Genomic DNA, 15,504 nt, shown 5'->3' with positions numbered 1-15,504 from the left:
TTACAAATTTACAGAACACATAAGAGCAGAAGTTTCCATAATTTCTCGTTTCCAACTAATCTAAATTTAATCCAAAATTTTTCAATCAGGAAGCATCAGCAATGTAAATATAAATATCAGTAACTAATAAAAGCTACTCTTTAAAAATTTTCTAAATGTACTGGATGTTTAATTAAGGTTTTTAACAGCTTTGAGTAATAAAGGACACTTAGGGTGTGCTTTCTGCCATCCTTTATGACATTTCTAATTTTATATTTTTACTTTAAGAGTGCTAAAGGTAAGATTTTGGTGTCAGCTCTATTAATAAACGTGTTAAACATTAACTCACAGAAAATGTGAACTTAAAATATTAATTTCGCTATTATGACTGGGAAAGTAGACTGCTCAGGTTTCATTAGTTTTAAGTCAATTCTCTCTCTCCTAAGCAGACATGGATGTGCCCTATTAAAATGACTGCATTGTTTTTTACTGATTATAGGAGTCTGGTTACAAAACAGTGATGTCCTTTACCTAAAATATATTTAAATGTTATTTATCAATGCAAAATTACAGTTATGAGCAACTCAGTAGTATTGCCTCAGAGACAACTGCTGCAAGCCCCAGGCAATAACAAACTCCTTATTGTGACGTTTTAACTAATTTGGTATTTATCCATAGTCTATGGATCTTATAATAAATTTTTTCTAATCACCCTAAGATCCGTATGGCATCTAAAATAGGCAACTTACATAGAAGCCATTAATAAACTAGTCCCTTTCAAATTACTTAATGAATGATTCATAAACAATCCTCTGGATATTTTTTCAGGAAACCTGAGAAAACTAGGCACTGCCATTTTGCTTTTATTTAGCTGCTAAGGCTAAGAAAAGTGTTTCTTATACCTATAAAATATTATTGGTATGTATGCTATGTAATGCAAAATACTTATTTCATTGGGCCTGATTTATTAAAGCTCTTCCAGTCTGGAGAGGATACAGTTTCATCAGTGAAGTTCTGAGATCCAGCAAACTGGAATGGATCTGGTCTAAGATTCAAAATAAGTGCTAACAAATAGCAAAGGACATTTAAGAAATCAATTCCAGGCTTGCTGTATCATCCAGTTTCACTGATGAAAGTGTATCTTCTCAAGCCTTGAAGTGCTTTAATAAATCAGACCCCTTGAATAGAGGAGAGTGCTATGCTACTTCTACTAGCTAGCAGTGGTGCTATTTTTCATTGTATTTTGTGAATTAAAAAAAAGGTTCTTTGTTTTTGACAACTACCCACATTTGTGTTAAATGTATGCTGAGACTGTCAACTATCAGTATCAATAGCAACCATGGTCATTGGATGCTTCTTAAAAAATGTCAAAGTGTAACGTCAAGGAGAGGTCAAAATCTACTCAACTGCATACATATATAGAACTTTCTTCAGTTAGATGGATATATGGCTATAGGAGGTCAAAAACCAGAAAGAAGTAATAACTTTGAAGTGAATCCCTAGAACAGAAAGCAAAGTAAACTTCATAGAGAATGCTACACTTCAAACATAATCTTCCTGTGAGAATGGATTATTCTTGTCAGAGTTGGATGAAAACATTGATGAAAGTTCAACAATTTCCACTGGAATTCTGCAGTTACAAATGTAAATCTGCAAAATGGTATAAATATATGTATACATGTGTGATACAACACCTTTATAATGTAAAAAAAACACACACATACATATATTAGACATAAATACCTTATGTATTAGGTTAACCTATAAGTGATTTATTTTAACTTAAAGTTTTGTTTTAGGGTATCACTAGAAAGATCTTTGTAAAGTAAGGTTCCAATTCTAGTCTTCCAAAGTTGTTCAGACTGTTTTACAATGTTATGAGAATCAATATAAAACTACCATTTAAAATGTACACTTGTGTATATAACTTCAAAATGTCATTTTCAAGTGCACACAAGGTTTTCATCCAATCACAAGACAATGTTTGTTTTCCTATATAGGATTATTAAGGTATTTAGTGTGAATGCAGCTTTCCTTCCTATCCACTAAGCTAAAAGTGATCATTTTTTATTCTTTAGTAAATACAATCATTATATTCTGCACAGTTTTCCTTTTTTCCTCATTGATCTTATCTGCTATTTGAACTTTGAGCCATCTTTTTTTCTCTGCATCTTTTATGTTGTTAGACCTTTTTGTGTGGTATTTGGTGACCAACATTAAATTTTGCAAGTTGCAAGTCCATGGTTTATATAGACAGCAAGAACATTTGTCCTTTGGAACACTTTTCGTACAGTAAACCTGGTATGCCAAACATAAATTGATATCGTGAGGCACTCCTAATGCGCCATGTGCACTTCTTGGCCCTTTCTGTAATATTGTGCCTTCCAGACCACATTCATGTAAATTAGTATTATTAAATTAAATGTATTTGTTAAGCTTTATTTAAATTTATGTTGATTATTTTATTGATTAAATGTATTTACAGCGCAATGATGGGATGGCAGTTATAGATAGAAAGTAAACTGCACTGCCACTTTGGTGTTTATGTTCCCTTCAATACAGTAGTAGGCTTAGCTAAAGTGCTAGCTAAATATCCAATTAATTTAAATGGAAGAATGTCTGATGGAAAAATTATCTCAAATAAAGCAGCCCTGCATTGGCCAGAAACATTTCCTTTTTATTGTTTCTAAGAGAGAAGAGGAATTTTGAATATGGTCCTACTGTATGAAATATGAAATAAAAGTATAGTATAATCAATAATGAAATAAAAGTGTAGTATAACCAGTTAAACTTTTGTTGCCCAGTGAAACTAAATGGTGATGTTTTGCCATACTGACATATGGGGGTTGAATAACTAAAAATAGAGACTATTCACTTAGTAAAATTGATTGTTTACTGAGCTAAATACATGTGTTAAAACTGTGTTCAACACAATTAAATGCAAGAACAAAAACATGGGCAATCACAGTGGACATAGCTTCAGTGTTCAGTGAACAGTATCTGTTTATTTAATAAATTAACCTTAATGCATTGTGAGTTTTATACTAAGGCTTATTATGGCCTGCTCTAGAGGTATAAAAAACACTGGACTATATTTTTGTAACTATAAACCCATCAATAATTATGGTGAACACACATAATAAATAAAACATTAAAATGCACACTATTTTTTGGCATACCTTTTGTGGCTATCCTGACACAGTCAATCTTGGTTTCCTGTAGCAAAAAAGAAAAACAGAAAATCATAATGTATGAAGACATCTTAATGTTTTGTTAAAGCGATGTTTGGTTCATAACTTTCTTTTTTTGAGTTGAGGTTTACTCATACAAACATTGCTGGCTCAGAACAACTCATGCAGTTCACGTGCTAAACCACTAATTGTAAAAATGAAATATAAACTCATAACAGACATTGCATTTAGCGGTACAACTGCATTACATGCTCCTTTTGGCTAATTTTGTCTAGATTATGGGATGCATAAAACAGTGATCACATTTATTTGTAATACGTGCCCTGTTTAGTAGATTCCTTCTAACTTCCAGTCCTGGACAGAAGAACTTAAGCGGAAATCTCTCCAAAGTGAGAAAAATCAATTGTTCCTGGACTAGATATTACATTAGAAAACTTCCCTTCTGTTTGTGTAATAGTGTCAGCTGTAAACACTGGGATTTCTGTGATTAGGTTCATAGGGCAATCGTGTGAATATGTTGATGCACTTTTAATGCTGATCTCCAGGCAAATGGAATCCCCCCTTTCCTCTCTAACTACTCACATTGGAAAAAAAAGTTTTAGATGCAGATATATTTTAATGTAGAACTTAATGTAGTAACAAGTATGGTACTTGACGTTAGTTATTAAAATGTCTGATTAAGCAAAATTATGAAAAACATATTAGCCACCTTAGTTTCTGTTACATTCCAGGTCACAATTATTCCTAAGGAACTTGGCTATGATACTGGTAATAAACAGCCTTTATATTTCATGCACTGTAAATACCACAAATCAGTTTTTTATCATACTTGTTTAACCAGAAGATGTTAATGTTGTACGTTCCCCCTGGCATCCTTTTAGGCTTTTCTGTGGAGAAAACTCCACTGCTAATTGTGATGTCACAGAACATCAGTAATACAGAATCAATGGTGTTCTGGAATTATGTGTTCTACAAAGACTGTCAGAAACATTTCCCAGCTGTCAAGAAAAAGCTAGAGCTCATCAGGCTCTGCAATGCTGGAATAGTCTGCACAAGCAATACCACATATAATATGGTTCTGTGTTTAATGGAAATAACCAACTTGATTGCTAGATACATACAAGACTACAAGGTTTTGCCCTGGAGGTGGAAAGGTAAATAAATCAATGATAATGGCAGAAATCAGACAAAGTGTTCAGGTTAATGTTCAAAAACTCCTGATGTATAGAATATAACTTCTGTGTTCAATACTATTTGAGATCCATGACAAAATCAAAGTTTCCATACAGTATAAATCATCCTTTGTCATTTTTTTTAACATAGAGGAACAACTTTCAGTTCTTTCAGTTCTTAGTGAACCCCTGTTAATGATAACAATATGCAAAGCTCAATGTTTGTTTGTGTTATGATCAATGGGAAGGATGCCGCTTACATTGATGGCCACTGGGAAGAATGCCACCCCTAAAGGTAGCTATAAAGATGATTGGTGTCACTGGCAACTGTCCTGAGATGCAAGCATTGATCATTGCTTAAGGAACCCCTAGCAACTATTGAAGAAACCTCGGGGTTCCAGGGAACACTGGTATACATTTTTATACTAAAATATGACCCAAAATAAACTATTCAGACATTTGCTTGCATTATGTATACACAAGACAAAAACTATTGCACAACTTGTTGCTCCGTGCTATGGAACAGCTCTCATATTTGGAAGAAGCTATTATGTTATTTGTACTACTAACACCAGTTGATGTTTTTGCCAGCAGTTTTGTACAGGTTCATAAATAGGGGACTTTTCAGTGGCATTAGATCATCATTTTGCCAATCCTCTTGAATTCCCTGTTTATTATACATCTGGGTGTGGGCGATCTGAAGACCTAATAAAAACATCATTTTTTGTATTCCTCTTAGATTTTCTATTTTAAAACTTATGAGCAGAATTTACCATCAAACTTACCCCATTTGCTCTGCTGGCAGCTTGATAGTAGATACTGTAGCTTTTTTGTGGGAGGAGAGGAGTATTCCAGTAGCCATTATATGTTTTATTGTCACCAACTGTAAAGAGCATGATAGAAGACAAAAGGTTGGGTGGAAATTCGGCAGCCATATAATATGGAGAATTTAGCATTGTGGAATTCTGAAAATGTATGGGAACTGGGTAACACTTTAACATCTCTGATGTCTTTCGGGAACGTCGAGATTTTTCTTCCTCAACAATAACTTGGTAGACGCTGAGGAAACGAAAAAAAAAAAAGATTTGAGAAGAAATAATTTGACACATTGAACTATAGAAATAGAAAGAAACACTTATGACAATGCACATTTCACATTATTTTAAAAGTTCAAGCCACTGACTGACTGGTCATCAAAGCAGTAAGGTAAAAGTTTACATAGGCCTTCCCATAAAATGGCAAAGGAGGGATCTAGGAGCTGGATTAACTTTTAAATTCTTCTTTCCTAGCTGGGGAATATGTGATGGTGGCTACCCTGGGTGCCATTTAACGTTACTTTTGTAAATAATTCATGAAACATTACTAAAACAGGTAATTGTTATAGTACATTGCACATAGTTTAGTAATCTAACAGCTGTTATTCATAAAAGAAGTGAATGTAATTTCCAAAGAGAAGAGAATCCTTATATAGCATAGTTAGTAAAGTTTAGCTGACATAAAGTGAAGTTCACTTTCAATAAATGTGCAATAGAAATAGAAATAATATTAAAATTATTATTTGCTTGCACATGATTGGTTGTTTGAGGAGGAGACAACATTACATTATTTTCTAAGTGAACATTCTCTTTGTAAAATAAAAGTCCTTACAATACAAAAAAAATGTCACATAATATATTTTGTAAGGTATCTTTCAAATAGAAAGAGATCATATTATTGACTAACGATATCTTTGTTACAGCTTTGCACTGAACACAAATCAAAAGCAGCTATTTCACCAATTACAATCCAAGGAACAAAGTTAATCCACATGCTTACAATGCAACCTATCAGAAGCTTTTAGTTAAAGTATTAAGCTAAACTTAGAGTTTATGCAAAATTAAATAATGAAAAGCAAATTAAATTATTCTCATTAGAAACGTCAAGCGCTGATTGAACTAATAAGACTGCCTATCCTAACAATAGGAAGAGAGAAATGAACTAAACTAAACTAAATGAACATGAGAAATGAACTAAACTGAAAAATGTGTTCCTTAGTAAATCAATGTAAGCTTTCTCACTAAGCCTAAAGTTTAAACCCCTTTCAGAAAAATACCATTGAGGAGCAAGAGTGCAAGGATCACAAGGAGATATTTCGCCTAAAAAATGGAGGTTTAAAGACATTCTGGTAATGGTTTCATGATCCAAAATAGATAGGTTAGGTCACCAGTCTTTGTCTATATTGGACACTATGGGCCTGATTTATTAGGGCTCTCCAATGGCTAGAGAAGTAAACGTTCATCAGTGAATCTGGGTGATCCAGCAAACCCTAAAAAAAGAACTTTTATTTTAATATACTAATTATATTATAATACTAATTCTAATAATTTGCTGAAACCTAAATATTGTGTGTCAATGTAAATTGTTGTTGAAATCTTCAAAAGTTTATTTCTCTCATCCAGCATATTGGTAACCTAACACCATAACCTTTTATTCCTCTAGATATATATTATACACAAAAATAATTTATAGTTTGCTGATACTACTATTTTTTGTTGCTTAATTAATTAAAAGGGGAAATAAATCCAAAACACAGCAGACACTTGACAGTGCGTGGAACTACACGTCCCCTGATTAGACTGAAGCTAAACTTTAGAAGAGCCCAGAAAGAACATTACAAATGCAGTATGTCTCCTGAAAACTATTTCAGGTGAAAAGTAATTATCTAGGGTAGTCGAACAGGAGGAAAAGTAATTATCCTAGATACTCGAACAGGAATAAAATAAATATAAATTGAAAAAGCTAGTTGGGAAATGCATTAAATCATGTAATGTATGTTTCAAATGAACATTTAATCAGGTTTCACAATTCAGTATTAGGAGAAAAATTGTTCTTCTCAGACAAGAAAACACTTTAACGTTTTAGATAGATGTGATGAAGCTCTTTACTTATTTTCTTACAAAGGACCAATAAAGCAACTGAGCATGAACAAGCCAAAGATTACCTCTTCCAGTTTCAATGAAAATCTCACTAAAGAAACAATTTACAGAGATAGGCAAAGTAAACTAAATGCAGAGTAAACCAAATTATTGTGCTAATAGCACCTGGCATCATTAGAAATGTCTGAGCACACGTATCTCTATTCATTAAATGTCTACAAGTAAACCTGCATTAAGTTCTCCTATTTTTGCTGTATCCAAAACATCTGCAGTTATAAAAGACTGACAGTTGTTGGAGTTGGACAATAACAATGGATGCAGATGCTTACTTAGTAAATGATATGGGAATCAACACAAAGTGGCATATTTAGGATTTACATATAGTTAGTTTCATTATTTAATAGAAAAAACATTTCTAAACCACCACACTAAAGTAATACACACAATTATGCAGTAGTTTTTTAGAGGGCTAGAATATAGAACAATCTGTATCAAAAGTAGCAATGTTTCTCTCAAATGTGGCGATAAATCTCCAAAAAGAACAGAAACCACTACCCACAATGTCAAGTCCAATGAAAAAGCATGATAATTTTAAGGAAAAATTAATTCCAAAAGTTATCCTGCCTTTCTGTCCAGTATAAGTTAAAACATCCAGATGATATGGGAAATAGGATTCTCCTTGGACAAAACCTCAATGTCAACTCCTTTCTCTTTTTATAACAAAAGAATTGCGGCAATACTCAACAAATAGTACACTGCTCAAAGCCAACAATTATCAGCTAAAAACAATGGTTTCCACATCTAAATATTATCACCGACCACATACTTCAGTTACCAAGAGATTTCCAAGTTGATGCCTCTTCATTGAGGAGAATGCATGGCAAAGGTGGAGAACACTGGAAGACAGTATCTGAATTTTTACACCAGATCTGATGTGGTATGAAGTGTTTTTCACACTTTTTTGGAGATTTAATTGCCACTTTGGGAGGAAACATTGTATTTTTTGCAGACTTTGCTCTAAGGCATGTATGATGCATTATTTGGGTGTGGAATCTTTAGACCCTTTCTTTACTTTACTTTGCTGGAATGCCTTCCTAAAAGCCATATTATGTACTCTATAATCCTACAGATGATCTTGCCAAATGACATTATGTACTTTCAAAACTCGTCCTCATGAACAACAATAACGTGTCTCAAAATAATAATTTAAAACAATGAATTCCATCTTTGATCCAATATACATTTGATCATTTTTTTTTTTTTTTGAGAATTCATAATTGTAAGAGAACTGGTGTATATCAGCGGTCACCAACCAGTGATGGTCCAGGCTGGAGCTGTGAACCATGTACCCGTATGGATTAGAGGCTCAGAGCGGTGGGCGGGTAGTGTCTCTGGACAGGCAGGCTCAGACCTGCGATGGGAGAGTGGGTGGGTTCTGACATGATGATGTCGCTCTGGGGAAGTTTCTTCCCCTTTAAGTGAAACACAGCTCTCAACGCATGCTCGGTCTGGAGTCTGTGAAATCAATGGTCCATGACACCCAATGGTTTGGCGACCATTGGTCTATATGTTCTTGGCTCCAGTATTAAGGAATGGTGCTTTTTTCCCTTTAAATGCCCATACATCTTTGTAATAGGTTTTTAAAGGCTTTCATTACTTTGTAACAGAGAACTGTATTGTCAGCTTTTAGCAGTTTCTGATTTACTGTGATTGCATAAATGCAGTGCAGTTTCTGATTCCATACAATAACTGCAGAGAATAAAATATGTGATGAAGATACCATACTTGATTTTACAGCTTGATGTTACAGTGAAAATCCATACAATATGAATGTAAACAAAGCAATATTTACACTGGTCATAGGTTTGTAATAAAAGAATAGGCAGATGCCAAATGTGTAAACCTACTTTGTGTTTCCAAATATAGTAAAAGTGCTAAGGAGTTTTAAAAATATTATGAACTTTTCAGATTAAAGTCTGCAATAAAGCATATTATAAAACAAGATCGAAATGAGAACACCTTAATTGACTGTTTGCAACATCAGAGGCTGTTTTTTTTAAATACATTTTTATATGATGCAGTGGGGTGCTGGCATCAGCATTTCTTTGCATGAAGAACAGTCAGAGTAATACAATTACAGAGTAATACATTTCAGTAAGAAGACTGGAATACAGAACTTGATCTATAGCAGATATTTCACAATTATATATATACAGCTTTAATGCTTGGCCGGTGACAGGCTCTTTTTCTTTTTCCATTAAGGTCACCATGAATGTGACCCAGAAAGAAAATCCCTGCCATCTATTTGTCTCCTGGTGCATTAGTAGAGGAAGAAAGTTGGCTACAGCTATTTCAAACCCAAAATGTCTTTTCATCTTTTCACCACAAGGCAAATTAGATTAGCGAGTAACCAGACCTCAAATCTATTTGCTCTTTAATAATTTAAGCACTTAAAGGTCAAGCAGCTCTTTTCTGTTCTCCTTTATCACAGTCCAAGTGCTAATGAAAAATAACTAAATCCCATCGTCTGTCTAATTTCCACCCAGTGCTGGCTACCTGATGTAAATTAACACATGATTACCTCCTGGGCCTGTGCTGCTCGGAGAGAAAATATCGATGCTATTGTTTCAAATGGAAAAATTCCATTATAATGTTTTATTAAGGTGTAGGTACTGAAGATTTAAATCAACTGTGTGGTGCACAGCCAAAAGCTTCTCATAAATAAACTACTTTCAAATTCTGGCCATATTTGTTTTCTGTTGCCTCTGTTGCATATGCCACGCTTAAAGTGCACCTGTGCCTAGGTTATGGATAATAAAGTATTTTTATATCCTTAACAAGCAGTACAATAGCTTTAAAATAAGCCATCCTTAACATCTTTAGCTGCTTGTACAAGTGAAGCAATTAATTTTCAAACTTTTCGAAGAATAGGGTTTATTCTGTTTCTAAAGGCTTTGTAACACCGACTCTGTGTTCACAGAACAGAGCTGGTGGATGGCCAAGAGTCTTTTCTCCACAAGAATTAAAGGGGGACTGACTTGAGATTTGACTGCCTCCTATGAATCAAGAAGAACTTCCTCATAATGCCTATAGTTACAGAGGTAATTTATAGCCTGCTTTAGAAGGAATTTGCTGCTTGTCCAGAATTATTAAATTGTTTATTGGCTCACTTTAAGGTGAATGAACCCCAATTTCTTTATTTTTTTTATTGTTTGAATAAAGAGAAAATAACCCTTAAAAAAAAAAAAAAAAAAAAAAAAACATTACAATCAGGCATGTTATTTATTGCAGAAAAAACAGGCATTGTTCTTTCTGTAATAAAATATCCTTATCGGCCTGCAGTGCAGAAAAAACAGGCATTGTTCTTTCTGTAATAAAATATCCTTATCGGCCTGCAGTTTTTTAAAAACATTCACCTGTCTTAGTTTGGACTTGTAGCCTGCTTTAGAAGGAATTTGCTGCTTGTCCAGATTGGCTCACTTTAAGGTGAATGAACCCCAATTTCTTTATTTTTTTTATTGTTTGAATAAAGAGAAAATAACCCTTAAAAAAAAAAACAAAAAAAAAAAAACATTACAATCAGGCATGTTATTTATTGCAGAAAAAACAGGCATTGTTCTTTCTGTAATAAAATATCCTTATCGGCCTGCAGTTTTTTAAAAACATTCACCTGTCTTAGTTTGGACTTGTAGTTATTTGTTGCAGCCAATGTTGTTTGAAATGTTTCATTTATTAGCTTGAATTTGCCACTTGTGCCTGTTAGGCCTTATTGGTTCTATCACTACAAGCCTCACAAATGTGTTCCAGCTAGCTAATAAAACATCAATAAAATGCAGATATGTAAAAACTGTATTTTTTGTTTAATGCACTTAGTGTAAATTCTTGAATGTCTAGGCATTCTGTAATTACAGTCAGTCATTTTATGCTGCATGTAAATATGTTCATATTTAACATGCTTTGCTCCAGAAGAGGAGTAGGGGCACACAGGACCTTAGAATGGGTGGATGTGGCCCTCAACTGTACATACATAGAATTTAACAGAGAGTGAAAGCCAATTTTATTGGGAAAACAAACCTGTGCATGTAAGGATGGCTGGCAATACTTAGATAGATAGGCTAAATATATGTAGAATACAGAGTAACATAGTGACAGTAAATGTGATTTATAGGAGTCACAATAATGTCAAGACTGAAATCAAAGGTTCTTGCCTACAATTAATCATAAGAGACAAATTGTTGACTTTATTTTGAGTAAATCCAATTTATCATTTTTTAATGACAGTAATAAACATAAAAATATTCTTCTATACAAGTATAATTAGCGATAAAAAGAAACCATATTCTGTTCCTGGAAGAAGCATGTTGCTTATGACTATTAGGTTGATTTTGATGGTGAGTTGCATCACCATTGCAAATACACGAGCGAAACATGCAAACAAGAGGAGTTTCCGGGCAACTATGGAGTGCAAAGTAGTAGACTGCTATGTGTCCTGGTATAGTTAATCACACAGTTTTAAACCAAAAGTCTGAAAAAGACCCTAATCATACTTAATTCATGTTATTGACATTTAATCATTAAGCCAACCAAACGCAAATGTTCAAAGTGTTAGCAATGATCTCCTTTAATAAAATAAGTTAATAGAGTAAGTTATGAGTATAACCAGAAAAGGTGAATAAATTCTGTTGAGAAGGTAGAGGTAAATGATCCTTTCTCTTGAAAGGGTCTCTTTAAATTGTGACAGTCATATACATATCTTTAATCCTAAATAGTTATACAGATTGCTTGATAGGGACAGATAACAAAATTGTTGCCCTTAGTTTACCTTTAAAAAACTTTTCATAAAAAATATTTTTATAAAATAAACAGCCTTATCCACTATAACTATTTATCAAGAGTCCAGCAATTTTATATTTTAAATAATGCATTTTTCTCTATCTTTTCTCTAATACTCTATATTTTCCAGTACTTCTAATTCAAGTTACCTGTCTTCCTTCCTTCACAACCCCTGATGTGTACAAGAAATTATCCACAAAATCTCTCCATGGGAAATAGCTCACATAGTACACAAATCCTAACTTTATCAACATTCTCTGTGTGGTATCTGCTAATAAGGATCGCGGGTATAAAAAGTCTGTTTTCATCATTGAAAATACATGTCATCACGGTATAACAAAATGCATACATAACAAAAATGTAAGCATTTCCTTTATTAAAAGTAGAAGCTGCCATCATTTTACTGATCATCAAATGGCAAATATTTTTTTATCAGGATTATAATTAACTTGGTTTAAACCAAGCTGGTTTTGTTGTGTTTTTCCACCATATAGTTAGACTTGTGTAATTAGCAATGCACAATTTGTTTCTGGGATGTCATCCTTGCTCTGATTTTGTTATTTTAATAAACAAGCAGAGCTCCACTTCAAATAATAAAAAAATGTAAACAGGCAGGTTTTTTATTGCAGAAATGCTTACCCGCCTGATCACATTCAGTGTATATGGAATGTACACTTTGTGGATAAAAAGCTTAGTTTACCTTCTCTGTATGTCTCAGTAAACAAGTTTTAAATAAACTTAAAACATAATAAATTAATGTTTCAAAATAATTTATCAATCATATGTTACTGTAAATCACCTAAAGAATTACAATAATACAAAAATAGTATATAAAAACAATTTCAAAAATGCAATGTTATTAAAAAAACATAAAAATAAACATAATCAGGCCTAATTAAAAAAACATTGGGGTTGATTTACTAAAGGAGTGTATGGTTGTTCACTTATGAAAGTGAATATTCACCTTGCAAAGAAATTTTCACTAAGTTTAGAAAATTTGGTGACACTTTGGTGACTTTCTCCAGTCATGCATAGGCAAAATCATGTTTTTTGTCCTTTTACATTTTCTTCCATGTGCTTATGTTTTTGGAAATAGATGGTATGTCTATGGTATGTTAACAGAATAAATTCCAAAACCAATATGTACAGGGTCCCTAAAAAAAGCTTGATGAGGCAGGTCAATATTGCAGAAGGGGACAGGCGATATCCCATCTGCAGTAATCCCTCCTACCTACATGATCGCTCCAAGAAACCTTCAAAATGCCTGCCCAGGAGTATGTCATTCCAGCTTGGCAAATCAAGTTGGCTGAAGATCACAAGGAGATGAAGATGGCATGCCCTACATTACAGGGGCAGGTGAGTATAGCAGCTGTACTTCTGCTTTAGGGTTACCATACTTTTCATATTACAGATGTACTAATTACCAAAAAAAAAGAAAATGCTATTTATACAAAAATTGCAGATTAAATTTATTAGGTTAATTAAACAAAAAAATCTATTTCCTATACATTCATTAACCTGTCTGTGAAACTTATATTCAGAACGTGCGATAGATAACCATCATAGCAAAAGTAAGAGCTTAGGCTGTTTCATTAACCCTCACTGTCTCTTAAATGTAAATCAGACAATATGATGGGGAGGAGACGGATTGTTGACATCCAAAGACCAGCAAATCACATATTAAAAAGTAACAGACTGCTCCTCAATAGTACAGTACAGAGTTTAATAAGCAGCATCAGGGGGTGATGTCAGGCTATTTCCAACAAGGACAAAACCCAGGTAATTCTTAAACTTTTCATTTGCTTTACTGAAACACATTATAGTTCATACAGAAAGCCAGTATTTCAAGAGGCAACTGTTTAGCATCTCAATAAAGAAAACAAAATACATTTTTTAAAACTAATAAAACAAAACATATTTTCATCAATTCAGAGTGTCACAATATATCCAAAGTAAACATATTGAACCTATCTCCTCGCTTAGTAATTTCAGCTTTATTACAGAAAATAGTCTCTGCTACTCAAACACATGCCAATTTTGGCTTGACAACAACATTCATCTATTACTTGTATTTATGGAACGGAGCCAAAAAAAGAAATAGATTTTTTTTAGCTGCAAGTAACAGAAATTATTTGGAAGGAGGTTTCAGCAGGTTCTTCTGACAGTGAAATTGGTAATTAATTTAGAAAAGCCTTTGTGCGCCACCTGGGCACCTTGTTGACTGACTGCACATGCTGTGCCTGGAACAGATACAATTATGATGTGAATTCTTATTAATCTGTATCTGCATGCTTGTACAAAGTGTGAAAACGGGGCTAATTATTTTAAGCTTACTCATTAATCTTTAGCATTGATATGGCGTCGAGTCAAGTAGGCATGTCATCGATGGACAGAACAGATACAGAATTTCTGCAACTTTATCTCTTTTCTGTGTCACTTAACATCTACAAGCATATTTATATCTGAGATATTAGATGGCTCATCTTGACTTAAGGAAACAAAACCTGAATACCTATAGCATTTACTGCATGGCAAAAAAATGAATGCTGACATTTCTAAGATTCTCAGGTGATTGGCAGTGCCGTGTAATACTATTAGGTCTGAATTCTTGAAATGAAAGTCATAGATCAAATTGTCACTGCAAGGTAAAAGTCAGTTTAAATTAGTAAAATGTTTAATAGAGGAATTTAGTAAAGTTTCGTTTTTATCTGAGTTTAAATGATAATAGTCACCAAAATTCTGGAACAGTCCATATAAAATTCATTCCATGACTCTTTGGGGAAATAAAGTGAGATACAGAGTAGAAATTTTCAATAAAATGAACGCTCTAGTGCTGTGATGAATGTAGCTAACGCATAACACATACCACACAGTTCAACTTGGGGACAGACATAGAATGCAACAATTAAAAGAGGTTCTTTTAAATCAGGTTTGTTTTGAAATTACACTTCAATAAATTATATTCTGTATGTAAAAGGATAAACAACGGGATGCACCAGTCCAAGGTCATGAGGTTGCTTTAAAAAGGAGTAGAGACTGTTTACTTTGTAATATGCCACAGAACAGCCCTGCTTAGCAAAGGATTCTGCTCTGCTGCAGTTTCACTTCTCCTTGCAGGTATCATTCCCACGAAGTGAAAGGAAAAGCAGCACTCATAAGCTCATCTTTTGATCACTCTTGTTACTCCTACTATAGAACGTATCTTGTATTGCAGTACACAATATTGGTTCATTATGCTGCTCCCCCTTTCCCTGTCCGAGCTACCAGTAGAATGTAAAAAAGGGTTTATTTAGGAAAACTTAATTTTGGCTACCTACACTGCTTGCATAAAAATGCATTAAATAACAAATTACAAAGTGGCACTAATTTGTGTCTATAATATTTGCGTCTAGAATATTTGCCTATATTTTTTGC

General features: G+C 33.6%; 1 protein-coding gene across 10 annotated transcripts in view; it reads right to left on the bottom strand.

Annotated features, from left to right (window-relative positions):
* The window catches only part of PTPRM (protein tyrosine phosphatase receptor type M), a 416,833-nt gene that overhangs the window by 158,693 nt on the left and 242,636 nt on the right, over positions 1-15,504 (bottom strand). For all 10 annotated transcript variants that reach the window (XM_072411414.1, XM_072411419.1, XM_072411415.1 and 7 more), the window contains exons 12-13: positions 5,128-5,401; positions 3,159-3,195 (exon numbers count right to left, since the gene is read on the bottom strand). In XM_072411414.1, coding sequence (XP_072267515.1) covers positions 3,159-3,195; positions 5,128-5,401 — 311 coding nt within the window. The remainder of the gene's footprint in view (positions 1-3,158; positions 3,196-5,127; positions 5,402-15,504) is intronic.

The sequence above is a fragment of the Pyxicephalus adspersus genome, chromosome 5 (genome assembly GCF_032062135.1).
Source record: "Pyxicephalus adspersus chromosome 5, UCB_Pads_2.0, whole genome shotgun sequence".
NCBI lineage: Eukaryota > Metazoa > Chordata > Amphibia > Anura > Pyxicephalidae > Pyxicephalus > Pyxicephalus adspersus.
This window is presented reverse-complemented; position numbering and strand designations above follow the sequence as displayed.